General features: G+C 45.3%; 3 protein-coding genes across 6 annotated transcripts; 2 read left to right on the forward strand and 1 right to left on the reverse strand.

The window, feature by feature from the left end:
- The first annotated feature begins 1,544 nt into the window (after nucleotides 1-1,544).
- LOC112897280 (paramyosin) lies at nucleotides 1,545-6,526 on the forward strand. 2 transcript variants are annotated; one of them, XM_025965551.1, is made up of 14 exons: nucleotides 1,545-1,921; nucleotides 2,871-2,998; nucleotides 3,089-3,160; nucleotides 3,245-3,358; nucleotides 3,740-3,808; nucleotides 3,894-3,950; nucleotides 4,303-4,356; nucleotides 4,439-4,501; nucleotides 4,593-4,670; nucleotides 4,761-4,922; nucleotides 5,061-5,216; nucleotides 5,659-5,739; nucleotides 5,815-5,876; nucleotides 5,973-6,526. In XM_025965551.1, exons 1-14 carry the CDS (start codon nucleotides 1,720-1,722, stop codon nucleotides 6,052-6,054), a joined length of 1,380 nt encoding a protein of 459 aa, XP_025821336.1. In that variant the 5' UTR covers nucleotides 1,545-1,719; the 3' UTR covers nucleotides 6,055-6,526. The 2 variants fall into 2 exon arrangements, with proteins under 2 accessions (XP_025821336.1, XP_025821337.1); XM_025965552.1 differs by having other exon boundaries at nucleotides 1,546-1,921; nucleotides 4,593-4,655.
- Nucleotides 6,527-7,150: 624 nt separating this feature from the next.
- On the forward strand, nucleotides 7,151-9,586 carry LOC112897931 (transcription termination factor MTEF18, mitochondrial-like). Of its 2 annotated transcripts, none has more exons than XM_025966336.1 (2): nucleotides 7,151-7,442; nucleotides 7,523-9,586. In XM_025966336.1, exon 2 carries the CDS (start codon nucleotides 7,628-7,630, stop codon nucleotides 9,560-9,562), a length of 1,935 nt encoding a protein of 644 aa, XP_025822121.1. In that variant the 5' UTR covers nucleotides 7,151-7,442; nucleotides 7,523-7,627; the 3' UTR covers nucleotides 9,563-9,586. The 2 variants fall into 2 exon arrangements, with proteins under 2 accessions (XP_025822121.1, XP_025822122.1); XM_025966337.1 differs by having other exon boundaries at nucleotides 7,152-7,426.
- Nucleotides 9,587-17,154: 7,568 nt separating this feature from the next.
- On the reverse strand, nucleotides 17,155-22,766 carry LOC112896512. 2 transcript variants are annotated; one of them, XM_025964508.1, is made up of 6 exons: nucleotides 22,240-22,766; nucleotides 21,676-21,779; nucleotides 20,797-20,973; nucleotides 18,560-20,460; nucleotides 18,166-18,364; nucleotides 17,155-17,719 (listed from the first exon to the last, which is right to left on the reverse strand). In XM_025964508.1, the coding sequence occupies exons 1-5, from the start codon at nucleotides 22,371-22,373 to the stop codon at nucleotides 18,215-18,217; spliced, it is 2,466 nt and encodes an 821-aa protein (XP_025820293.1). In that variant the 5' UTR covers nucleotides 22,374-22,766; the 3' UTR covers nucleotides 17,155-17,719; nucleotides 18,166-18,214. The 2 variants fall into 2 exon arrangements, with proteins under 2 accessions (XP_025820293.1, XP_025820292.1); XM_025964507.1 differs by lacking the exon at nucleotides 17,155-17,719 and having other exon boundaries at nucleotides 17,725-18,364.
- Nucleotides 22,767-26,698: the final 3,932 nt, after the last annotated feature.

The following is a 26,698-nucleotide window of genomic DNA, read 5'->3' on the forward strand; positions in this document are numbered from 1 at the left end:
ATCCTTGTAATCTTGGCCTCCCGAATATATAAGGGGGGATAGGGACCCTCTCAAAACAAGATCTCTGGATCATTCTACACCTAAGGGAATATAAACCACCGCATAGGACGTAGGGTATTACGCACCTTGCGGCCCGAACCTGTCTAAGTTTTGTGTTCCTTGCACCTTCAAGTTCCTGATTTCGGCGTCTCCTTACCTAAACTTACCATCTTGGGTATACCCCTCGGTGGGCAGCCGGTAAAATACCGACAGTGTCTATATTGCCATATCATCAAGATACCACCGTAGAAACTATACTCTAGACCCACAATTTCTTAATGTGAGTTCGTAATAAACCTGCTCTCTATTCTCTTCACCAATCATATTTGTTTCTCATTTATTATGAAGACACCACACTCTTCCAATGTATAACTTGGTAGTGTCTATTGCATAGGTTCTCGAGTAGACATGGGGTCTTATACAAGATCCAGTTCCTTCCTTTGCTCATTCTCTATCTTATTCATTAGAGTGGTATATAAACAGAAAGTTCCATGTGACAGTCTAATTAATGGTAAGGAAACTATCCTACATTGAGGATTGGGAGCGGCCTTATACTTTTCATGCTATGCGATATTTTTAGATATTGGAGCATGATACTATGGATTGGGATTAGCAAAATTGCCATCAAATCCGCATCTCGCTCGCCGGCTGCCAACCCCCTTGCACGGTTGCACCGAACCACTGCTCTCCAACTACCCCGATCCTCTCCGTACTGATTCCGCGGGCCCCACCGCTTGTCCGATTTCCATCAAAAGGTAGTGGTAAAACACAGTACTCCTATGTCGTCATTCATGAGGCTGGGTCTTAGGCCTCGAGTGGTTGGTTGGTTGGTTCAGTTGGTGATGCATTTGAACTTTTCATATATGCTTATAAAGTTCTCCTGCTAGTTTCCCTACCTCCACGTAGCAACATGATAGCTTAATAAGTTGAATTGTACGATGCGTGTTGTGTGCGAGTAAAAGTCAAAAAATAATTAACAAAATGTGTGTAACCGTTGGAGTAAGTTTTACTTACAAATTTTTGAGATGTAAAATTGTTCGGTAATTTCATTAATCTCAAGATCCATCAGTCCTCTCTTTGAGTGTGGGCATAAAAAGGTCATGGTGTTTGCATATATGTTCATCGTAGCGAGCGTCTGTTTCTTAGCAACGAATAACGAAAACGATACAGATTGAAGGGCAAATATTTGCATTCCCTAGGGATTAGAGTGAAATATTTATCCAAACCGACCGGCAAAAGCAACACTTGGGAGACGGAAATCACCCCCGGAGTTTGTGAAGGCTCGCCGCGAAAACGATCTCGATGTCGTGGCCGATCCCGGCAAGCCACCTGTCGCGCGCGGCCGAGCCACCTCGACGTCGACGCCGCCTCCCGGGCCCCACGCCACAGTGGCCCGGGCCCCCCTCCTTGCCCCACGTCTCGGACCCAATAGCTGGCCGCCACGTACGCCCCCGCCCCGCCACGTACCGCGTCACGTGCCCCGCGCGCCATCAAAAACATCTCCGCGGCTGGGCTGACCCTCACCCTCCCCTCCCCCCGAGCCCTGACGACACGGCACGCGAGCGAGCACGAGTCCGCCACCTCGCGGGCCGCGGCGTCGTTCGTTAGAACCAAGGATTGGATTGGCCTCTCTCGCCGAGGAGGAGGAGGGAGTTGGTGGCGAGAGGAGGGCTTGCGGGGATGGGGATCTCGAGGCCCCTCGCGGCGGCGGCGCTGCTGCTGCTGATCGCCGTCGCCGGGGCGGCCACCGAGGAGCCGGTGGCGGTGGCGGCGGACTCGGTGGCCGGCGCGGTGGAGGCCGCGGCGCGGGCCGAGGAGGCCAAGGAGGCGGCGGCGCTCAGGGCGGAGCTGGACCAGCTCAGGGCGAAGATCTCCACCTTAGGTCAGTGGCAGGCAAGCCGTTTCAAAATTAAGGGGGCGCTTGATTTACTTTCGGCCGGTGTGATTTGGCTGGGGATGATTGGTGTTGGTACAAAACGTCGAACTCATGCTTCGCTGCTAGGTTACTTTGTCCCGTTTCACTGGAATTGGTGCCGCGGTGGTGAGCTGCGAGAGTTAGGGGCCGATTCGACATGGTGGTGGGATTTTTGGGGGATGCTTGGTCGAGCTAGCGGGATCTGTTTCATGGGGGTTTAGCCTCTGGGCGCTTCTAGATGCTGTGCTCGATTGATCAATTAGCTCGGTTCTGCGGAATTTTTCTGATGTTTTCATGCTGATTACGTTCGTGAGATGAATGCCGAATTGGCTCTCTTGTTCAGGAACTGTTCGTTTCAGGGGGGAAAATCCAGCTCGTTCTGTTAGTTTCAGCACATAGATTTGTTTCTGATTGTGGTTAAAGCTTTCTTTTACTACTACTCCGTACTTCGGTTATTTACTACAGTGGGCCACTGTGTAGTAATAATAGCAGTTGCTGTGCTTTTCCCATGGATGGTGAACCCTTGCCATAATTTCTGGGGCCTTCTTGAACGACTTGTATTGAAACTTCCACCAATGAGCCAAATACACCTCACCCAGACCATACAGGCCCTTACCTTAACTTGAATTGAATACATTGCTACCAATATTGATCTCAGTAAAACTGTAAATTAATAGCAGTATGAAGAAGATGCTTGAGAGTATAAATTCAAACTGTGTCCCGACTGGAAATAACATCTTTGATTGTGTTTGCGGTGCTGTTTGTCGCAAAGCAATTTGCTTAGCTCTGCCACTTTGGCATGCTGTATTAGCTTACTCCTATCTGGCTGAAGTTATTCCAATTTTTAGTCATCCAATCGTAATGATCCTTCCAGAACTATTGTTGAAGTAGATGTCTTGTTTTCATCATTCTACAGAGTCAGGCATAGCAGAGCGGTCCCAGGAACTGAAGAACAAGGATGATGGCATTGCAAAGCTAGAGAAAGCCATTGAGGCGAAGTCACAAAAGATTGCTTCTCTGCAGGCCGAGATTGCTTCGCTCCAAGTATGCAATCTAATATGCAGCACTAACTACCATCCAATCTGCTGCACAACTTAGAAATAATCATGCCCTTTCACTTATCTGCATGCGCAGGCGAAGGGATCTATAGCTGCTGAGGAGCAGGCAGGCAAGGCCAATGCCCGGGCTGTAGAGCTTGAGAAGCAGGTATGCAATATAGAAGTTCATGAACACTTAGAATGTGCCAATTATGTGTTTGTGATTTCTCATTTTATTTTCCTCCCTTTCTAGATTGACAAGCTCAAAAAGGATATTGAGGCACAAAGCAGCCAGAGAACAGCACTTGAAGCTAGGGCTAACGATGCAGAGAAGAAGGTAGAAGAGCTGACAGCAAAGCTTAACGCTGTAAGTGCACAATCCTTGTCTATAGTGCAGTTTATGATGATTTTTGTTTGTTTGCTGTATCTGTGGTCAACTTAATTGTTTTCTGTCATGTATTATTGTAACTTAGTGTATCTGTTAGGTGGCTATGCCATCTGTTTTTTCCTTTTTTGTTAACAATAGTTACAAGATCAATTGTCTATTTATTACAAGCCTGCAACACAGTCTTATGACACTAGTAGAGAATCTATCAAGTGACTCATAGATCTTTCTATACCAGAGTTTAAAGTCCATGTGAAATTTAAAATCACATTGAAGGCTTCTCTGTGATGAAAAAAGTTTAACGAATAAGTAGTTTGGATGCTATATTACATTGCTCTTGTTTATTGACTTTTTCCTTGCTAGATCCAAAAGGAAAGCGACGAGCAAAAACGCAAAATCAAGAAGACAGAACGTGCTCTTAAAGTTGCTGAGGTTTGCGATATGTTTATTTATTATTAATGCACTTGATTGGTAGTCGTGTGGTACCTGTTACATTTTTTATTCTTTCACATTATAGGAGGAACTGATGAGGCTCCAGCTAGAAGCATCAGCTAAGGCAAAGCAGCTGACAGAGGTAAAGTCGTAAAGATTTATACTGTCACTATCACCAGCTGTACTTAATGCAAATTCAGAAATTTCAGCAATGTAAACTTGTAGCATCCTTAAAGCATGGTTGCAAGCATATAAGACAAAAAGTAGAGTGCATGCCTTCAAGGTGACTTTGTGCCCTATGTGTCATGTGGCACACTGTTATTTCACTAATGAGTTGAAACTTCTAACAGTACCTGACACTGGGCTAAGTAGAGTGCACTTATTGTGGTTCTAATGCCTTGAATGGCATATGCCTGTATTTTATGGCTTTTCCTTGATTATTCCCATCTACAACAAATATAAGATCCTGTGTGCACTCTCATTTCCTTTGGCAGGTTCATGGAGCATGGTTGCCACCTTGGTTAGCTGTGCAATACGCTCACTACATGGTAAGATTGGGACCGCGAAATACGTAATGCTGGATTTTTAATTCTTATGCTCTCTCACCACTATCCTCATCATCATTTTTAGGAGGTGGTCTCAGGCCACTGGAGTCAACATGGGAAACCTGCCATGCAGAATTTTTTGCAGAAGGTGCCTCCTCATACTACTTGCTTTTATTGTAATTTCAATATGCATTCAACAAATAAAGCCACCAATTATGTCTGCATGTCTAATATTCCAGGCATCTGAAAAATCAGCACAGGCAAAGAAATGGGCTGAACCTCATATTGAGACTGCAAAGACGGTAGTGTCTCATCACGTATTGACTCCATCTGTTCATGTACTTTCGTTCCTTTTGATTTACCTTGCAATGACAATATTCTGACAATATTACTTTATATGGTTGAAGAAATGGGTCCCTGTTAAGGAAAAATTGGTTGTCCTCAAGAAAAACGCAGAACCTTACATACAAAAGGTTTCAACAAGATCAGTGGAGTTGTACGAGTCATCATGGGACGCTGTTACACCCCATGTCGTCAAAGCTAAAGAGTTCGCTCATCCATACTATCAGGTACCTGTAGCGCTTCCTGATTCAAGAATCTGTACAATTCCACACGCCATTTTGAGGGCAGAAGTTGGTTGATTATGGTAATTCAGCACTTAGTATATGCTGTTGTTGATGTGCATTTATTTGACTATGTTGATCCAGGAAGCCAAGAAGTTTTCCAAGCCTTACATAGATCAAGTTGCTGAGATCACAAAGCCCCATGTTGAGAAAGTTAGAACTGCTCTGAAGCCGTACACTAAAAGAGTGGTTCATGCATATGGGTCATTTCTTGAGTCGGCAACCACATACCATCGCCAGGTTTGTGTTTCTTTTCTACTTTTCTTCCATTTTGTGTCACTTGGTTTTCAGTTCCTCCTTTTGCGCCATAGGCTTTAGCTCTAAACCGCACCCTGATCTGCGCGAACTTGTGCGCTACTGCTGCTCCCCACAGCCTTACCTCTGCCTCTAGATGTAACATGATATCTGTTTATGGTTACCTATGGGTTGTGCCCTTATTTTAGCAGCCTTACCTAAAGGGTGCTGCTGGGGGATTATTTAGCTGCTTCTGTATTGCCTAGTGGGCCCACTGATGTTGATAGTCTGTGTGCTCTTCTATTTTTGCTACTTCATTACTTTCATGATTTAATCTGTGTTCTGTCCTACTTTTAGCTGATCTGTTTAGTTTTTCAATCATCTGAGAAACCCCTTCTTTTTGGGAAGGCTGATATGACAAATTTTTAACATTTTCTTCATTCTATAGGCTCAAGCAACCATCTTGGACTACCTTCACCAACATGAGATAACGAAATCACTCGCGACAAAGGAGCTGGTTTGGTTCCTGGTAAGGAGACTTGAAAAATTCGCAAAGGAACCATAGCTTAGTGGTCATCTAATAAACTTATAACCTTCTGTACAGGCTTCTGCTTTGCTGGCTCTGCCTGTCTTCGTTATATACAGGCTTCTAATAAATACTTTCTGGTTAGTTTCTTTTATATCAACAACTGATTTCAATTGCAATCATCGGTAGCATGACATTAACAGGAGCTGACATTATCTACCGTTGCTTCTCTGTAGCACCAAAAAGCCTAAAAGATCTCGTGGAGGTAATGGTAACCATGGCCACAGGAGACACAAGCGCCGGCACACAGACAAGTAGATCAATTATCCAGCAGTTAGGGTTCGCCTGCTGTGTATGGTTGCATATCTTGAAGCAGGATTTGGATTGCTCTCCCTCCCTGGGGCTCTGTTGTGCCTAGCCATGGAGAAAGGAGACCGTGGAAACATTGTACACCACCAACATTTCTCTTCTTTTGCATCTTCGCCCCATGTGTAATATGGACTTCAGTTGCAGCAGACCTTTTATCTGCACCTTGCTGGGGTTCAGGGGTTAAGCCTCGGCCTTTGTTTTATTGTTCATTATTGTTTATTGTAACCTGTGAATGCGTTTGGGTTTGCGTGCATGTTCTTGTTGGTGACCTATATTCAACCCATGTATAACAAAGTGGTTGTTTAGCTACGTGGCTGGAGTTGAGCCTATTGGTCTCATCTGTGTGTGGTTGGCACAGTGACCTGATAGCTGTTGACTTTCAGTCGGTGAAGCATCATGGGAAGGAAAAATAATATCTGCATATTCACATTGAACTTGGGAGTTTTGTCATTGTGATCAGTTCCAAACCTGGCCGGCCTGGAGACTGAGTTGCAATTTTTAGGAACAGACACATTATATAGTTATTATGATTTGCCTTCTGCACCTTGGGCTGCCACTGAGCTGCAATTTCACAAGCTTTCACCATAGGACTTGTGGTTCGTGACTGCAGTGTGCCAGTGTTAGATTTGAACCCTTGAGCCGGCTGATGGCTGCTATGTCGTGGCGTGTCAATGTATGCAATACATGGAAGTGTGTCCCTGATCTGTTGCAGCAATCCAAGAAAGTTGAAAGAGCTGTCTGGTTATGATCTGCGCTTGCTCAGCACCCATGCTTTACCAGTTTAATTACCTGCCCTGCACGAGACGAGAGGTTTGATCATCAAGTAGAACACGAGCTTCACTACTTGTATATACTCCTGCAGAATGGGTATGTTGGTATAAAAATGGTATATACTGCGTATGATATAGTATGCCTTTTTTTTGGAGGACGTATTATATACTGTATATCTCTCGACCACCTTTCACCCAATCCGTGACTGCCGTCTCAAATAAATAAAAAAGCCCAACCCGTGATCGTTCGGCCCGGCCCATAAAACGATGCTCGCTAATCCACCCACCTGTCTGGGCTCTGTGATCCCAGCGCAACGGCCGATCAGAGCAGCAGCAGCTGCTTCGACGCCCCGCCGCCGCCGCCGCAGCGCATCCAGACCCCAGGTCCATTGGCGCGGCCGAACCGTCCTCCCCCGTCGGCCGCGAGCCCCACCTTCGCGCAGGCTCCGGCCGGCCTCAGAGGAGCTCGGGCACGGGCTGCCACCGCACGATCCTGCGCCGGCGACCGTTTGCCTCCGCCGCCGCCGCCGTCGCCGCCGCGATATCTCTTGGTACGCTCTTCTTCTGGTACTAAGCATCTTGCACCCGCGGGAAATATCGATCTTAATCGTTGCCTTATTTAGCGGCGTTTCCGTTTCTGCGTACAGAGGACTAGAGCCGCCACCGATGGCGGCCGTGGAGTAACATCCCAAAGCTGGCGCCTTTGTTTCCGTTACTTGCCACACTGTCTGCGGTTCCAGCTCGGTTTCCCCATGATCCTCCGCAGCGCATTGAGGGCCGCCGGCAGGCTCAGGTGGGTTCCTCGGGTCCAGCCCGTTGTGGAGCGCAGTGAGTCGTACCTCGCGCCACACCGGTGTGCTACTGCTTCCCCTTTTTGGGATGTTCAGGAACCATCACCGACTTCGAGTTGTGGGTTGGCTCCGGTTGGTCACGGGTATCAGTTGCGGCCTTACTCAGCTGCTGCTGTCCGCCGTAGGAAGGAGAAACCCTTGGGTAAGGATGATGATGATGAGGGGGTGGATAAGGAGCTCAAGAGAATTGAGAGGAGACGTGTGTACTGGACCGCACAGCAGACTTTCATGGAGTACCTCCATGTCACACGGGGGCTGCTCTTTGCCGATGCGGAGCATATAAGCAAGCACTCTCCTGCGTTTGTGAGCAAGCTGCTAGACGAGGTGAAGGATGCTATCGAGGACCCTGTGGAGGGGGGTGAGGAGGTGGTGTTCAGGTCGAAGGTGAAGAAGACTGAGGCGAGGGATCAGAGGGCCACTAAGGCGTTGGTGCGGCTGTTCCGGTACCATCCTATCAACGAGTTTGAGCCGTTCTTCGAGAGCATGGGCCTCAAACCAGGCGAGTATTATTCCTTTCTGCCTCGGGATCTCATGTTTCTTGCCGATGATGAGCGATTGCTGGAGAACTACCACGTTCTTTGCAATTATGGGTTTATGCGCACAAAGATAGGGAAGATATACAAGGCTGCTGCAGAGCTTTTTAGTTCAGGTGACAATTTGCTTCCATCTAAGCTGAGTGCTCTTGAGGATCTAGGGTTCAGTAAAACAACTGTAATAAAGCTTGTGACCTCTTGCCCTGACATACTGGTGTGTGACCTAAATGCTGAATTCAAGATCATGCAGTGGCTAGATGATGCTGGCATTCCAAGAGACTGGATTGGTCAATTCTTATCTGTACGGAAGTCGTATAATTGGAAAAAGATGGTCGAAGTTCCGCAATTTTTCACTGAATTGGGATTTGATAAGGAGGGTATTGGTAACTTGATCAGACAAAACCCAGATTTCTTGTTAGATGGTTCTGGGAAGGAACTGTTTAGAGCAGTTACAATCATGCTGAAAGCAGGGTCTGGGAAAAAGGGTCTATTCAATCTTTTCCTGGGCTTCCCAGATGTACCCACCAGGAATTTCACAAGAAACATACAGAGTGGTATACTATTGTTAGCTAACATTGGTGCAAGTGATGAGGATATTAAGCAGTTCGTAAATGCAAATGCGTCAATCCTTGGTTCTGCCCGAGTGAAGGCAGCCAACAGCATTCTTACAAATCTCAGTGTGGGAAAGACGCGTTTGTGGAAGATTATAAAGGAGGAGCCACGACAATTGATGAAATACACATTTGGGTCAAAGCTTGGCCGCCTGCCCCCTTGTGACAGGAGTACTGACAAATCACTGTTGGAGAAGGTAAAATTTTTGAAAGGCATAGGATTTGTGGAAGGCTCTGAGGATATGAAGAAGGCACTCAAAGCTTTCCGTGGCAAGGGTGATGAACTACAAGATCGGTTTGACTTTTTGGTTAAGACTGGACTTTCCCCGAAGGACGTAGTGAGCATGATCAAGACGTCTCCACATGTTTTGAACCAGAAGATACATGTCCTTGAGTCCAAGATATCTTTCCTTTTAAATGAGACATCTTATCCCCTAAGTGCTCTAGTTGCGTTCCCCTCATTCTTGTCATTCACTGTAGAGAGAACGAAAGTTAGGTTTTTAATGTACAATTGGCTGCAAGAAAGGGGGTTGGCTGCTCCCAATTTTGCTCTAGCCACTTTCCTAGCTTGTTCAGAGAAAGATTTTATGAAGTATTTTGTAGGAAAACATGAAATGGGTCCAGAGGTCTTTGAGAAGTTCAAGAGGGAGGTGGCTGAAACAAAAAACATGCATTGTACTTCAGATGATTAGTATGATATTCTTTGTTAATTGATATTTTAAGTTAGTTCCCTGAATATTGGCAGTTTTTCTATTTGTTTTTTTAACTTTTGCCTGCGCCTACAGGTTTGCTCGTTGGCTTCGTACAGATCAATAGACGCCCTACTTTTGCTAGAGCTAACTCATATGCTATTTTGATGATATCTGTGCTGTTAAAGCCATTCGATGCCTTGATGGCACTACCCACAAAAATGATTATGCGAAGGGCTCAAGGCTTTGACTTTAAATATTTTGTTAAATTGTTTGGCTGTTAAGTCTTTTGTCAACATGTTTTCAAGAATAAGGGTACTACATAGGAGAGGTTCATAAATTTGGAAAGATCTGTCAGGAAGGACTGGTTCGAGAGGTCATTATTTGCTCTAAAACTTTCAATGAACAGGAAGGATCAGACACGTCTGGATGACCTTCATGTTCAAATTTGTAAGTCTGCCAATGATTACTATCCATGTTAGTGAGACCAATTCTGCTAGTATATGCATGGCCTGTACTACTTCAAACATGAGTAGCATATATGTGAATACTGTTTTGCAAAGATGAATGGGGACTGCTGTTAATTACACAGTACTTAGTTTTGTGAGCTACTTTGCTATATGCTTGCTTTTATTGGCAATACGTGGTTCAGTAATTATGTGTTCATGATAGATATCCATTCTATTGGACATGGTGGCCTTTGAAATGCAGTATACACACTTTGATTTCAAATGCTCTGCTCATATCAGTTTCAGTAGGTTGATAAACTGATGAACGGTCAGGTAACAGCATCTGCTGATGAGGCATCATTAGCATTCTGCACTCAGAAGCTACTTGATGCCTTAGTTTTTTTTTAATTTTAAATGAAAGTTGGCTATCTAGTGTGCACTGTGCTGTCTTTACATTGGTCTGAGCAGTCTTTCCTGAACACATGCAGTGCTTGGTATCATGTTTCTTCAGTTTGCAGAACAGAGCCTGCCTGTTATGGCCTTAGCTGACTTCCTGATCCTAGTCGGAGTACTAGAATTATAAGTTACCTTTCAGATTTGAAATTGTTGGATGGACTTTGTGAGGTTTTGGACATGCAGGTAGGTGTTTGATCTCGCAAAAGGGAGGTCAAGGATCGTACCATTATTTTGGTAACAGGATGCTTATCATCGGCAAGGACAAGGAGAGTTGTGCTACCTCAGGCTCTAAGGGGAGGTCAAGGAGTGATGTGAATTCAACTAGTGTGCCGGATTTTCTTTTTATTATTTAGTGTCTGGTGTTGCGAGTTCTTATATAATGTAGGAAAAAGTCTATTTTACACTCTTGAACTATGGTGTTCGTTCAATTTTCAACCTTGATGTACAAAATCAGGAATCTTTCAACCTCCATGTATCAAAACGGCTTGATTCTCATCCTTCTCTGGTTTCGACGGCGGTTTGTGCTGATGTGGCGTGGAAAAGTCTATTTTATACCCTTGAACTACTGGGTTCGTTCGATTTTCAACCTCGCTCACCCCCCGCTGCGGAGGTGCGCGTAGACAGCGATGCGCGCGAGCGTCGGCTCCTTAGGTCACCGCTTTCCGCGTCCTCTTCGCCCGCAGACGGCGCCTCCGCGGCGGGCTCCCTCGCCCTTGCCACAGCGATAGCGACGCGTGCGAGCGCCGGCTCCTCCTCGGTCGCCGCTCTCCACATCCTCCTCGCCCACGAACCCCGGTTCCTAGGCGCATGCCTCTGCAGCAGCCTCGGACTGGGTGCTCTTGACACGCGCCTCCTCATCGCGCTCGTGCTCAGCCTCGTTGTGGATCACGCTGCCCTGGCCTCCATCGCCGGCGTCTGGGGGGACGGCTCCACGACCCCAGCGGCGACGGAGACCGGAGCGGCGTGGTCGGTGGCGAGGCCGAGGCCGGAGAAGTTGAACGTCGAGCGAGGCGTTCGACGGGGCGTGCAGGAGGTCCCGGCACTTGTCCGTCAGCCTGGACACGATGGCGACGTTGGCCAGGATGAAGAGCACGAGCACGAACAACACCCCCGACGTGAGCCACCTGGTTTCGCCACGAGGTCCACTCAGCACCCTCCTTGTTTAGCCGGCCACCGATCCAAGTCAGCGGTGATCGAGGAGGAGCCGACACTCGCGAGCGTCGCCATCGCCGCGGCGGGGCGAGGGAGGTTGAAAATCGAACGAACGCCATAGTTCAAAGAGTGTAAAATGAACCTTTTTCCGCTCCACGTCAGCACAAACCACGGTCGAAACAAGAGAAGGATTATATGTGCTACCCTACCAACGTTCCGAGCTTCCATTTTTAATGTTCTCCATTGCCTACAAAATACCTTTGTGCCTATCGTGTATGACACACACGTCTGACACACCCTTTACAACCATCTGCTTTACTCTCTCTAGAAACCAATACCAACTATCTCCGCTCTCTTTCTCCACAAACGCTATTGCCAAGGGCAGCAACTGGTTGTTACCGTCGGCTGCAACAGCAGTGAGGATAGTGCCTTTGTACCTTCCTGTCAAGAACGTGCCATCGATGCAGATAACTGGCCGACAATGTGGAAATGCCTCTATGCAGGGCCCCAATGCTAAGAATGACCGCTGCCAGACTTGCTTGCCTGGACTTGATGCACAGGGATATGTTTTCAAGTCACAGTAGCTCCCTGCATTTCTCTGACATATGGTGTGCAGCAACGCCAGGAGATTCTCGTATGATGCTTCATAAATCCCCCACCTCATCTCCAATGCCTTCTGCCTCGCCCTATATGCATTGCTGTAACTAATCTTGTACTTGAATTTCTCCTCGATGGCACATATTATAGACTTCGGCTCAAAGCTAGGATTATCCATGAACTGGGGATACATGCAGTTAGCAACAAAACCGGCTGTGAGGTTCCGGTGGTTCGCGTCTAACTGGTGGTTCACGTCTAACTGTTCAAGCTGACACGTGTGCTCCACAATTCTACTGACCTCCTAGTAATCCTTCCACTTACCAACGTATGCGTGGACTCGAGAAGGACAGCCTTCTTTCACGCAACAAACATCATATGCTTTTGGGCTGCTCTTGACTACCCTGAACTGCTTTTGCAAAGACAAAGTAGACCAACTCTTTATTGCATCCTTAAGAGCTCCCCCACTAGCGTACAAGGCACCGAGGAAAACTTCATTCTCTTTGTACTCCCAGGGGACGGTTTCTCATTAATAAGCTGTGAGAACTTGTACGTTTCCCAGTTCTTTGGCACCTCCTCACCATCCTCATCATCTGAGGAGTCCTCGTCCATAGCACGTTCGTGCTCTTCGTCCTCCCTCTGAAGCTGCTCCAGTATCTCAGGGATGTGTTCCCCCTCATCAACCTCACCCATTGGTTCACAGGGTCCATCAGCACCTTCTCCACCTGCTCCTACCATCACATCTTCAACTTCACCTTCTGAAAGCCCTTGGGTAGTCTCCATGTCTTCCTCGGCTGCATCCTCAACACCCTCTACTTCCTCATGCAATTCACTACTAGAGCCACCCTTGTGGAAAGCTTGGACAAGCAACACCAGTGGCAAACCGCACTGGGTAGCAATGGTCACGTACCTCCTCCAGTTCTGGGTACCAGCAAGCGGCATAAGCTCCTAGAACAGAACTTGACTTTTGTTCGTCGGTGCCATGACCGACAATTCATATTGCTCTGCATTAAGTTCAAATGATTTATAGAGCCAGATGTTTATTGACCCCCAAGTTCTCTCTTTTGCTCTGTACTTGTTTAGTAATGGAACTAAATTCAGACAAATCTACCCCTTCAGGACCATATCTAACTTCCCCTGAATCATAAAACAGTTGGAAACTCAAAGTTTCTGACATGCCTAACAACATACAAGACAACACCGATTATTTCATTGAACATCTTACTCCAAAATCATACTTAGAAAACCAAATTTAACCTACTACATTCTGCTAAATGTAGTATTTCAAAACCTAAATTCTGATAAAAATTTATCATAAGTTTCATCCGAAAAGTCTTCACATAAATGTAATATCACAAGTCCTAAAATCTGTTAAAATATTAATCATAAATAAAATATAGACTCCTAAATAAAATATAGTCTCCAGAAGAAAAAAATAATCCTAAATTATGTATAGTCTCAAGAAGTCTGCTAAAAAGTATTCCTAAATATAATCTAGTATGCTAAAAGTGTTCTCCTAAATGTAATATTACCAACCCTAAAGTCCGCTACAAAATTAATCCTAAATATTTTCTACTCTCCAGAAAAATGTTCTGCTACATGTAATACTACCAATCCTAAGGTCTGATAAAGGAAATCCTACAAATAATCTATTATGCAGTAAAGTATTCTCGTAGATGTAGTATTAATAGTCCTAAAGTCCGCTAAAAAAGAATATAATCTAGTATCATAAAATTGTTCTCCTAAATGTAATATTACTAATCCTAAAGTCCGCTAAAAGTGTAATCCTATTTCTACTCTCCATAAAATTGTTCTGCTACATGTAATACTATCAATCCTAAGGTCTGGTAAAAAAATCCTACAAATAATCTACTTCGGAATAGTATTCTTGTAGATTTAGTATTACCACCCCTAAAGTCCTCTAAAAAAGTATTCCTAAATATTATCTAGTATCCTAAAAGTGTTATCCTAAATTTAATATTACCAAAACCTAAAGTCCGCTAAAAAAGGATTCCTAAATATTTTCTACTCTCTAGAAAATTGTTCTGCTAAATGTAAAACTAACAATCCTAAGGTTTGGTAAAGGAAATCCTACAAAAAATCTATTATCGAGGAAAGTATTCTCGTAGATGTAGTATTACTACTCCTAAAGTCTGCTAAAAAGTAGTCCTATATATAATCTAGTATCATAGTAGTTCTATCCTAAATGCAATATTACCAATCCTAAGTTTGCTATAAAATATTCTGCTAAATGAAATACTACCAATCCTAAGGTCTGGTAAAAGAAATCCTAAGCCTGATAATGAGTACTAACACATCTAATCTAATAAATGTCATCTACTAACCGTACATCTAGTGTCTCTAGTATCACTAGATCTACTGTAATCTAGTATCACTAATGACCTAAATCATACTTAACACTAATCTAATAGCTAGAAACTCAAATATATAGCTTTTTTATGAACAATACCTGAAGCGAAGCGCAGATCTGGCAGGGGCTTCACCGCTTTCTCCACCCCCTCTCCCTTCCTCTCTTCTCCTCTCCTCCCAACCCCCTCTTTCTCTTTTTCAGAATTAAATGACATTTTAGGCTGATTTTTGGGATTTTTTTGACAGGTGGCACCAACCGCCGATTCATCCGGCTGTAAGGGAGCAGAAACCGCCGAACTACTCGGCGAATCACCTAACCACCACTTCATTCGGCGGTACCCTCCTCAGGCCCACGCGCCAACAGGGTACCGCCGCTTCATTCAGTGGTTCATCCGGCGGTTAGGTCCCCATTTGCCGCCCGCCGATTCAAACGGCGGTTTTGGACTGGCCGCATGCGCGAGCCCAGCTGGCTGCCAACATGGCGCCACCTGGCACCAAACCGCCATTTGAATTGGGATTTCAATTTAAAAATTTAGCATAAATATTTGAACTAAACAGGGTTGAAGGTGCATCTAAGGATCACCAATTTATACCCCAGCCACAAGTGCGCAACGGAAACTTGCGCGACTGGCCTGGAGTTGACGCAATGCAAGTACTATATAGGGTAATAGAGCAGAGCTGTCTGCTGTCACGGGTAGTACTGCCTGTGCCTGAAACACACCGTACCAACCATCGGCCTGCAGCTCGCTCAGAAACGCTGCCAAAAAACTCAAAAGAAGGCTGTCGCCACTACAATTTATCATGGTGTGGAGGAAGTCGAGAGGGATGGGCCGAGTCATCCTGGAGACGGACTCACAGCTGTTCAAGTTGGCACTAGAGTTGAACGCGTTTGCCCCTCATCTATTGAGTTTTTCGTTCTGTACTGCCCTAGAATTTGTAATAAGGTGGCGCACGCGGTGGCGGCGATTGGTTTGGTTGTAAGTGTCCTCAAGGTACCAACTTTTTTTTTGTTGCGAGGGTACGCTGGCTGTGCTTGAAGACATGGTGACCAAAGATTGCGCTGAATCATTAAGCTAATGAAATCAAAGTTCCTTTAAAGGAACGTTGACGAGAGGGCCGAACATCTCGGTTTCGGATTTTATTTTTAAGATTCCAAGGGAATCAACCTAAGTCCATGGCGCACTTCGGAACCTCCCTGCTGGGCCTTAACCCATTCGAAAAATGGAACGAAGATAAGACCCACTCCGCTGGGCGCGCTGCAACTGCAAAATGGGCCTGATCACCCAGACGTGCGCCGGTTTGGCCCGGCACTTCCGTGATTCCGTCTAGCCCAGCCCGGCCGAATCTCTGCCGCGCGCGTTCGGCTCGCCCGGTTCACGTCTCGGCGTGCGAACATGCGATCGGTTTCGCTCATCCGCACCGCCGCGGCCGATGCGGCGATGCCCCGGCGCTGCCCGCTGGTGAGTACCCAGCACAGGCACAGGTGGCCGCCGGGCTGGCCTCTGCCTTTTTCCAGAGACGCCGGCGCTGGCCGCTTCTTTCGGTTAGCGAGCAGGACGATGGCGGCTGGCCACCCGATCATGGCAACCTGCACGCTGCAGCAGCCGAAGGGTGTCGTAATGTCACGTGTTGGTACGCCGGCCTGAGGCCCGCCCGAAGAAGGAAGAGAGTCACGCACCGCACGGGCGCGCCGCGCTCTCAAAAATATTAAACCATCATGTATAGGTAGAATATTTTTTTATATTACTAGAATAAATTGCTCCGTGTTTAAAAAAATGTTTCATAAAAAAATCATCCAAGTTTGATCTTATTTTAAAGATTTCATCACAGAAATGTAGTCAGATTTTAATTTAAATATACGATTTTGAAAAATATAACAACTTGTGTAACCCCAATGGCCGTTTTGGTCTTTGATGATTCACTCACTGCCTGGTGGGGTCAGGCCAGGCGAGGTCAAGTGGTCCCGGCTGCGTCAGGCAGCTGGGTGAGCGGATAGGATCGGTGACTGGGCACGCGGGCTCGAGCGGGCCGACCGCGGCGTCACCGCCGTGCCAGCGCTGGTCCTAGGATGCACGGCCGTGTCGGGCCAGGTCAGTCATGGTCAGCACGCCGCCGCTCGCGCAGCTTCGTCTCCGTGGAGGACCACCGCCGACCGCGACGCAGCGGGATCCAGCAGCAGCACCAGCACATGCCACTTCCGCAGCGCGGTCGCCGCGTGTGCCACCTCATCTCGCGCGCGCTCTCCTCCGCCACAGGCGCCGCCGGGAACGGAGAGCCACTCGCTCAAACCTGCAGCGTCTGACAGGCCGGGCCCACAGGAGGCATCATCTTGATCTGGAGTTCCATTCACACACAGCCTTCATATTCGACGCAAACCTGCCTAAAAATGGAGCCGGCAGCAGCAGAGCTCATGCTGCCCGCGAGGTCACCGCGATTGCTCCTTCCTTTCTTTCTTTGTTTCTTTTTTTTTCTTGTATAAAAAACACGGCTTTTGCTTCTCAACTGCAAGTTCAAGCTATCTATCTCGAGGGCACTTTACAGCAAAAAAAAAGGAAACAAATTGAAAAAAAAAACTTTACAGCAAAAGGATGTCGCTGCCCCCGTGCATTCTCATTTCTCAACCGGCAAGGGATTTTATCCTCCCAACCCTCTTGGGCAGGAGATTAATAACCCAACAAGTAGCTGAGACCCAACCTGTCTCGATCAATGCCGTCTCCTTCAGAGTTCAGACAACAACGACGACGGAAAACGAGCCCCACGGAAATGATTGTTCAGCACAGCTCCACAGCAGCTGCCGCCTGTGTCCAAGAGGCGTACACGAACGAGCAGCCAAAATCCTTTCTCCTTGATTAGCACGGCGTCAACTCGACCCAACCCGTCAGTCTTCCTCCTTCCCCTAATGCAGCACACGCAAATCATGCGTGACAAGCCAGCAAGGAGGCCGCCACGGCTAACCCAACACCAAGATCTCCAGCGGCTTCGACGGCTGCTGCGGCGTGGATCAGATCGGAGCTGGGAACTCATCAGACCCGCTGAATTCTGACATGATTGATGATACCTTCAGAAACACACACTGGCAACAGAAAGCAGCGCACCTGGGCGGGGGTGGGGTGGGTATCCAAAGACCTGATGCTTTTCTGCTCATTGCCAAAGACAAAACAATGATTCTGAATGAGATCTGCAGTGACGCACATGGGGTACAAGAACACTACATGTTGAGCAGAAGACAATCAAGCTGGCACCACAGGTCCAACAGCAGCTAGATCATGACCAGCTAATAAGCTCAGCATTGAAAAGGGGTACATGGACATTGGACATAGCTTATTCCATCTGTTTATTCTACCTTGGAAACCTTTGTACGAGGACAAAATTGTTCTTCCATCAAGAAGTCGCTCCCTAGCACCGGAGAGAGTTTCACTCCCCCATCTCACGCAACTCGTTTGACAGCCGATCCTTGGGTGCAGCGGAGCCGCTACGTACCGGGCTCAATGGAATCGAATCGAATCTATATATACAGAGGGGCCTAGGCGCCTTGATTTTAACTACCGCGGCGGGGGGGGGGGGGGCTTCCTTATCTGAGGAGCTAATGAATCGGGAAAGAATGGGGGCGTGCGCCTTGGACGTGGTGGTTACATTACATCTCGCGGAGCAGGTTGCTGATCTTGCGGAGCTCGGTCAGGGCTGCCATGGCCGTCACCTGCCCTTTGCCTCCCAGGATGTTGTTTGAGAAGTTCTCCATGGCGCTAGGCTGGCCACGCTCTTGCTGGAACGCTGATTCGATCACCTGCACATTGCATCCAGATACCGTTTATTCCCATGCATTAGACAGCATTCTACATTTGCAAAAAAAATAAGCTATACAATAGAGAACTTCAAAGCATGAGCTGTGTTTTGATGGTGACCAGATAGAAAGTACCATCAGTAATATAGGGACTAACAGTAAGCAGTACGTAGCAACAACAGGTTTTGAACAAAATACCTGTATATTTTCAAGCATGTTCTGTCCAATGTTCTTGAGGGTGCCCATGACCTTTTTATCACCAGAAGCTAAGTTTACGCCACCACGGGAGTTATCTAAACTCACATCAGGAGGGGAAGCGCTGGGAGGAACAACACCATGTTTATCATCCGATGCCTCAACACTGCCCTTCTCCACATTGCCTTCACCTGAAGGTCTGCCAAACCTCAAGAACCATTGTAGCTTATTTATGAACGGCTTTCTTTCATTTGATACCGCACTTCTCTCAGATGGTCCAACAGGATCTGCATTTTTTTCAGATGTCTTTGCTTCTAAGGCGGCTTTGTTCTCGCAGCTACCACTGAATGACTCGTCTTGCAAAACTTCATCCCTATCATCATCACCAGCACACGAATTTGAAGTGATGCTACTTCTCTCAGAATCATTGTCAGGACAATTCTCAGGCTCATTACCAGCAGTGGCCGCATAAAATACAGGAGAACTCTCACCACTTGAACAAGTTTCTACTCTTTTTGTTGAACTCTCATCAGCAGATTTTGACTGTGAGTCAATAAGAGGATTGACATTTGTCACACTTGATTGACTTACTGTTAAAATCTCACTTGCTGGCTTTACCTTTAGATGTGAAGGCCTTTCAGCACTTGCAGCAGGCTCCTTATGAATTGAGATGATAGGGAATTCATCATGCTGAATTTTTCCAGCAACTTCACAGTCTGAATAGGAATTCAAAAGACAACGTCTCACTGAACTCTTGGTGTCATTCTTCTCACTGACTACCTTAACTGGAGAAGGATCCGACTCTGTCCTAGATAAACCAAGCCTCTGGCTCAAAGATTTCCTTAGTGACCTCTTGTAGGATTGAACCTTTTCAATCTCCTTGGGAGCTGCTCCATCCTTATGCAGGTTTCTCCACTGCTCTTCCCAGTAACTCTCAGATAATGGATGCAATGGGGTCCTTGGAGGAGTTGAAGTAGCAAGATTACTGTAAACCCTATCATAATCATAGCTATCCTTCTTTGATAGGAAAGATGGAGATGTCGTGTTTGCATCAATAGCAATGGACTGCAGAGATTTGGCTTTCTCGATTAGCTTATGCACGTCAACATTGTTTGGAAAGTTCAGTAATCTCTGAAGACATGATGTATTGATTTCAGTAGCCAACAAAGATGATCTAAGGTGAAGAATCATAGAGACTGCCATGGCTGCAATGAATGCCCCTCTAGATGAGCACAAGATCTTGAAGTTGTATTCTTCATTTTCTCTAAGCAGCATATCATTGGAACAAGCAAAAACTTCATCCCACACGACTAAAAGATCGTTGAGGCAGAACTCTCGTCCAAACAAGACCCGCAGCCAACGAAGAGCAAAATATTGTGGTTCCACATCTAGTTCAATGAAATGGCTATGAAGAGATGGCTCAACAATGGAAAGCAAATAAAACAAAGATGATGAGGCTTCAATAACAGGTGGAAGGCTTGAGCTAGATCCAACCTTGGATGCTGAGAAAAACTCCGCCATGCGAACCACTCCGCTACCTCCATCCATCAAACCATCAAATATTGAATAGGCATCATGTTCCATGAACCTTTCAGATAAGACAACACCTAGTTCACCCTCAGCCCCATACGCATCACTAAGTAAAATTATTTCTTTTGTATCCATGTCAAGCTCATCAAGACTGTTAACTTTGGAAGCTCTTTCAGAATCATTGCCATTGTCATCTCTAGAATGCCATTTTGAGTCCTTTCTTGGTTTATAACTGAAAACCATATCGGTATCTGGGAAAGGCACTCCATCAAAATCATCATTGAAACAGTCCTCATGGAGCTTCCGTACTTGAGACAGCTTATCAATGTCAACTTGAAGAACATACACTAGAGGAGCTAGTAGTTCATGCATTCCTGTGAAATAATAGTCCATAAGTTATTACATATTTGGCAATCAAAATAAAAAAATGGGAAAATCTAGTTGATAATAATGTGGCCAAACTAATGCGTCAAACTTCAACAAAACTACAGTGCTATTTGTCACTGATTTACAGAATTACAGCTTATTAGTGTGCCCCAAAGAGTTCATCTAAAAACAAGATTCAGTTTATTAGATGGTAACTGCTACCAATTTAATGAAACATGAACAGAAGGTTTCAGCCCCATGGGCAATTTTCAGAGAATGCAAAGCTAACCAGATACGCTGCAAAGGCTAGATACTGTCAACTACGTATGTAAAGTGTTTCTTACCTTGGCGATATCCACACTCCGGGTGCTGAAGGCACCACATTAACAGTATTCTTCTCAGCATGGACTGGCAATTGGGCGTTTGGAAGTAACTACCATCTTCTGGATACAATCGGGACAAGTCTTGGTCAACAGTCTTCTCCAACTCAGCCCCTCTAAAAAAACGGCCCCAGCTGCTATCTGTGCAAGTTAAATAAAAATATATGATCTTCAGCATTTAGCACTAAGTATTGGCGCAACAATGCAGCATTCTTGCATTTCACTTTTTAAAGCTGCAATCATATGGGAAGTGCAGTTTTATCTGTTCATTCCATTTATAACATTGAACCACATGAGAATTGATTATCTAGGTGTAATACAACTCTAGAGTCCGATTCAGGAAAGCTGCTGCAATAAAAAAATATAAACCTCATTATCCAGTAGTGTCCAGCATTTGAGCTTCAGCGCCTTTAAGAAGAAAACAAACTTTTACCATATTTGTTCTTGTTGGTTGTTTGGAATTAGGGGCTCCTATCTACTGGTGTAATTATGCTACTAAGAAGCACAAAGACCAGTATGTTAAAGAACATGCAAGATACACATCCTAACACTTTTACATAGATTTCTTACTAATTGTGCTCAATACTACTGGAATTTCTTGCCTAAAGGCTGGTTCAGAAAACCTCATTGGAACACCCCACCTCCACCCCACCCCCAATAAAGGTAAAAAAACTCTGATGACAGATGCAAAACAAATATACTAGTTCTCACCTGTATTAATTATTTCAAGGGTTTCGCGCCAGTAAAAAGGTAGCGAACAAAGCATCTATGTTCCGAGCATATCATCATTATGATTTCATGTTCACAGTTTGTCATCGTAAAATCTTGTCTATGACAAAATACCTGGATTCTGAGAGAGCGGGTTGTCAACGACGAGGTTGGATGATCTGTCCTCTTCCTTTGGAAGATGTGGGTCTACCATAAGGCGGCGCTTCAAACTAACATATCTACAAGAAACAGGAAACCAATACATCTTCATAAGTAGAAAGAACCAGTGCTTCATCAATCATATAAAGATGACAACTTCAGCAGGGAGAAAGAACCAGGCCTCCAATACATAGATGACCAGTTCGCAGCAATTTCTCTCATAAAAAATTCATAGCCATGTGCACAATCAAACAACCAAGATATACCAAATTTTTACGAGTTATTTCTTGAAAACGTAATCAAATTGCAGGCATTAACTCTTAGTTATTGAAATGTTTCCTTAAGAAAAGACATTTTTTTCTCATCTCAATCATTGGAGGATGAAAACAACACCCGACCCGCACGAGAACCAAATCTAAAGCAAACGAACGGCATAACAGAATTGTAGCGCACAAAACAGAACAGATGTCTGCCGACAAAAAACATCCCAAAAGAACACACGGTCGATGGGCACCACGAACAAAAGCCAATCAGCCTCACCTCCTCCGCGAATCGGCGGCCGCGCGCCGGAGCTCGTCGACGGAGGCCTCAGGCGACGCCGGCAGGATGCCGAGATTGACCCGCCACCGGACGCTTCGCAGATTCGCGAACCGCCGCCTCTCCTCCTCCGCCATGCGCCCGGCGCCCCCCTTCAGCCACAGGCGAATTTGACTCCCTCAAAGTAACAGCCCCGCAGGGAAGCCCAAGAACGAGCGTATCCACGAGACCAAACGCTATAAATAGCTGCGTGTATCTGTATCGACCCAGAAAAGGAGGATCTTTTCTGGAATAAAGATCGGGATTTTGGAGGATTTTGGTGGAGGAGAGGCGAGAGGTTGAAGGAGATGATTTTTCCTCCCCTCTTCTGTGCTCGCGAGAATGGCGTTCTAGGTTTGTTGGGGGGTGGATGATTTGGCTGCCAGGCAGGGTGGGTGAGCAGGCAGGGCCACGGAGCAACAGGAAGGGAACTAGGGAAGGGTGTCTCGCTCTCTCTCTCCTCCTCTCTCTCTTATTATCTTGCTTTTTCTATTTTCTGTTTATTAGGAGAGAGAATCCCGAAGAGGTTAGGGATTTTGTTCTCTATGGAAGGGAGGAGTTGGTTAGACAGAAGGGAGATGCTGACTAGGATAACTAGTGAGTGATTGGCTAGGTGGCTTGGCTTATTGGCTTCATCTTTTGTTCTTGTCTATCTTCTTAGAAGTATTTTAGAAAAAATATTGATGTAGTTTTCATGACATTGTTTTCCATATCACTCTTCTTCTTGTGTGTTTGGTTGTGAAGGGAGCATGAATGGATGGGAGGAGAGAGGTTGGGATGATGATGATGTGCTATTGCTGCTCTGTGGTCTATTTTGGCGAAGGGATGAAACAATAAATTTTTGGCCCATGATTTTTTGTACAGCGACTTCAAGCAAAAGGATTTATTTTCATGTTGCTTCAATGATTAGTAGGAGCCCATGTAAATATGGGTTGAAATTCAAGGCATCTATGTATATTTATGAATGCAAGCTAAAATTTGGTCTTACGGATGATATCAATATGCTTGAAAGTGCATTTTCATACAACAATGTTGCTATTTGACTAGAATTACTTGTGAATGCACGAAACATTCCAAATCCTCGAAAACTCTGTGTAGAATAACACAATTTGTGCCGGTTATAATATCCAATATTTCTTCTCGCTTAGCCAAATTCGCTCATGGCATCCGGTTTTCATTCGACAGAATTTCTTTACCTTCATGTTTGTGCTAAGAAGAGGCACGTAGATAGTATATAGGCCAAAAAAAATGCCACCCCCTTGAGAATTTTCGAATTTTTCACATGTAAACACGCATCGCTGAAAATTAACAAAGTTTCTGTAGAATCAACTTCCTTGTGAGGGATGGAGATGATTTAAGTAACTTTTTTAGGAATAGGGAAGCAGAATCACTAGTGAACAAAACCGGTTTCAAAATGTTTTGCATGAAATTCGTTGGAAAAGCTGACTGACTTCATTTGTGGTCATTTGCACCTAAAACAATTAATGCATATTAGCACGTGAAAAAGAAGTACGAGCTTGATATACGCCATTGGTAGTTCATGCATTATTGTCACTGCAGTTGCTGCTGAAAGAGCCCAAGATCGGACGAATCTTGCATACTGTAGCAACTCTCCAGGGCTGTAGCATGTAGAGCCTAGCTTTCTACACGGCATAAACAAATTGCCCGCTTTTTTTATTGGTGTTTTTGTAAGTGTATTCCATTTATGAATTCTTCAGTATTGTTTCATAGAGATAGAGAAGAAGGGTTCTTCAGTCTTCAGTCTTGTCAAGTTGATTTTTTAAAAGAAAAGAAAACCAATCACGCCATACGTATCTGATAGCTAGTGTCCTCTAAACAAAACCGGACGTATATCAAATGGGAACGCTACACACCATCACAACGCTAACGTATCACCGGCAGCCTTTTTTTTTTTAGAAGAATCACCAGCAACCTTGATATTAGAACAAATCAACAGAGCAGCTGGAGACGAATGCCAATACGCTAAGCAGCCATTGATTAGCATTCAGGTTGCTTAGAGTCTTAAAACGACAGGAGAACTACTGTACCTCCATTTTTTTTGTTGAAAGGATATACCTCCATTTTTTTGGTACAGCGATCAACAAAAATCTCAGCCATACGATGGCCACCTCAGCATCAGATCTCAGCCACACGATCGTCAACCGACCTGTCCAGACACTTGGTACACGTAAGACAAGACAACTATTGTCTTGAGAAATGCAGGGCGTACGAAACCGGCAGCAACGCGTACCCAGCAAGTTCCGGCACGTTTCCGCTCAAGCTCCGCCAGCTCACCGATGGCGACGCTCGAATCATGTTTTCTCTACGTCTTGCTCAAACTTTTGTTGTCTCGTGCAAGTAATATTAATTCAGAGTGTTTTATCGGTATCTTCCTCCACAAGTTGGAAGAGATCAGACCAGGCAATCAACCTTTTGCGCGGTCAACGGTGTTGTCGCGCCGATCAGATCTGAGAGTTCGAATGCTGACAGGCACGAGTCGAATGAGCTGCTCGAGTTGTTCACGTAGATTCATCCGATTAAAGTTCTTCGACGAGCTTTTAAGATGACTACGCTAACCGAACACACGTGAAACAAAAAGGGTAAAGAAATTAAGATGAGTACAATTACGATTAGATGCGGTGACGCTAGCCGCCGCCTCTTGCTTAATTTGCTAGGTTTTTGGTAGCTTCATGGTGTATGACTGGACGTGTGCTAGTACCTTCATGGAACTCAACATCCGTTCGACGTCAATTTCCTTTCACTTTCTTCTCGTTGTTCTTGCGTGACCTGGTAAACGATAGCGTGCTTTAGCCGCCAAAACTTCGTATTTATACTCTTTATTTAATCGCTATCACTGAATTAAACTCACGATCTGGCTGTCAAGGAAAGGAGGCTAATAATGAGGATAACAGAGCTGTCGGTGTCTGAATTTGGCTTGGATGTTTCTTTCACCGGAGTAGTACCTGAATGGTGGTACTAGCTATATACTTCCTCTATCTTTTTTACATGTCGTATTAGATTTTTTCTAAGTTAAATTTAGCAAACTTTAACTAAATTTATAGAAAAAACTAATGACATTTATAATACTAAATTTATTTCGTTGAATCCACCATGAAATATATTTTTCTGTCGATTTGATCAAAGTTAGCCAAATTTAATTTAGAACGAACCTAATATGATATTAAATAAAAACGGAGAGAGTATATACATATATGCATCATCAGATTCAGAAGAAGAACATGTCACGTTTGTACATGCTTGTCTGTCCATCCCATCCGATTCAGCAGGGCCAGCTGGCGCTGACTGTACCCATTGTAGCCGCGTACCGGCGGCAGGTTTGACGGTTTGACCTTTTGAGCTCCGGTCAACAATGTCTGTGGCAGTCAATTTAGGGCAGCGACTCATTTGGAGTACTTGTACTACAGGTGTAGTTCTCTGAATTACAATGACTGACCTGACTGCAGAAGAATGGAAGAAATTGTTACTGCAACCTGCACCTTCCTTTTTTTCAACTCACTGTCACTCACTCCGGTGAACACCTGAATATACAGGAGGTATACAATCTGAAATCATGATATTAATTTTGATTCGCTGCTGATGCAGCAATTAGGCATATTTAGGCCTTAACCGCCGATTGTGCTACTGATAGCCTGACATGGTGTGTGTGTGTGTGTGTGTGTGTGTGTGTTTTCAAGGCTTCAGAAGCAGTTGACCGGCAATGCCTGGTACTAGCAGTGGTGGTGGTACTGCTCATGTGCCCATCACTACTATTTTCTAGTGCAATCATTTGTGCTGCTACCTTGTCTGGTTAGATCCAATAGCGCAATGGACATGTCATGTACCCTGGTTGAAATATTCCCCGGGATCACCTTAATCAGAAAAGATTAAGAATTCATGCCAGGTCCACAAACCCATGTTTAGTTGGCATTATCCTTAACCATGCATGTGCATTTCTCAGTCCTAACGAAATATATGCATCATAATTCAGAAGATCAACTTAACTACGCCTATTGTATGACGATAAATGTCGGTGCAAAAATATTTTCTCAATTAATTACCCGCCAATAGTAATCTAATCACTATAGTTTTCACTAAGAAATTACAAATGCGCTTGTCATCTCCTAATCTTTTGCAGCGGACACTCGCTAAATATTCTTTTTTTCAAAAAGTTGCTAAATAGTACCAATAATTCTACTTTTTTTAAAAATGCTGTCTTGCTGACGTAGCGGTCGGTGGGGAGGAGCGACTGGACCATGCGGTGAGCCGGTGACGACAGGGGGCCGGGCCAAAGCCCAAGCGGCCGTGCATTAGCCGGCTGCCAAACAAGCAGGTGTCGCCACGCCACCGGCACCGCCTCCGGACAGGTCCGGTGAGACTCCGCTTTTGCTCGGTATAGTTAACCTTTTGCTCATGCTGCAAAGCC

This window comes from Panicum hallii, chromosome 6 (genome assembly GCF_002211085.1).
Source record: "Panicum hallii strain FIL2 chromosome 6, PHallii_v3.1, whole genome shotgun sequence".
Taxonomy (NCBI): domain Eukaryota; kingdom Viridiplantae; phylum Streptophyta; class Magnoliopsida; order Poales; family Poaceae; genus Panicum; species Panicum hallii.

Excerpts from the sequence above, each read along its gene's own strand:
- LOC112897280 (XM_025965551.1), top strand. The coding sequence starts at position 1,720 with ATGGGGATCTCGAGGCCCCTCGCGGCGGCGGCGCTGCTGCTGCTGATC. Across the intron at positions 4,357-4,438 it reads TGCAATACGCTCACTACATG|GAGGTGGTCTCAGGCCACTG; the intron begins GTAAGATTGGGA and ends CATCATTTTTAG. Across the intron at positions 5,740-5,814 it reads AGGAGCTGGTTTGGTTCCTG|GCTTCTGCTTTGCTGGCTCT; the intron begins GTAAGGAGACTT and ends CCTTCTGTACAG.
- LOC112897931 (XM_025966336.1), top strand. The coding sequence starts at position 7,628 with ATGATCCTCCGCAGCGCATTGAGGGCCGCCGGCAGGCTCAGGTGGGTT.
- LOC112896512 (XM_025964508.1), bottom strand. The coding sequence starts at position 22,373 with ATGGCGGAGGAGGAGAGGCGGCGGTTCGCGAATCTGCGAAGCGTCCGG. Across the intron at positions 21,780-22,239 it reads GCCGCCGATTCGCGGAGGAG|ATATGTTAGTTTGAAGCGCC; the intron begins GTGAGGCTGATT and ends TGTTTCTTGTAG. Across the intron at positions 20,461-20,796 it reads GGAGTGTGGATATCGCCAAG|GAATGCATGAACTACTAGCT; the intron begins GTAAGAAACACT and ends ATTATTTCACAG.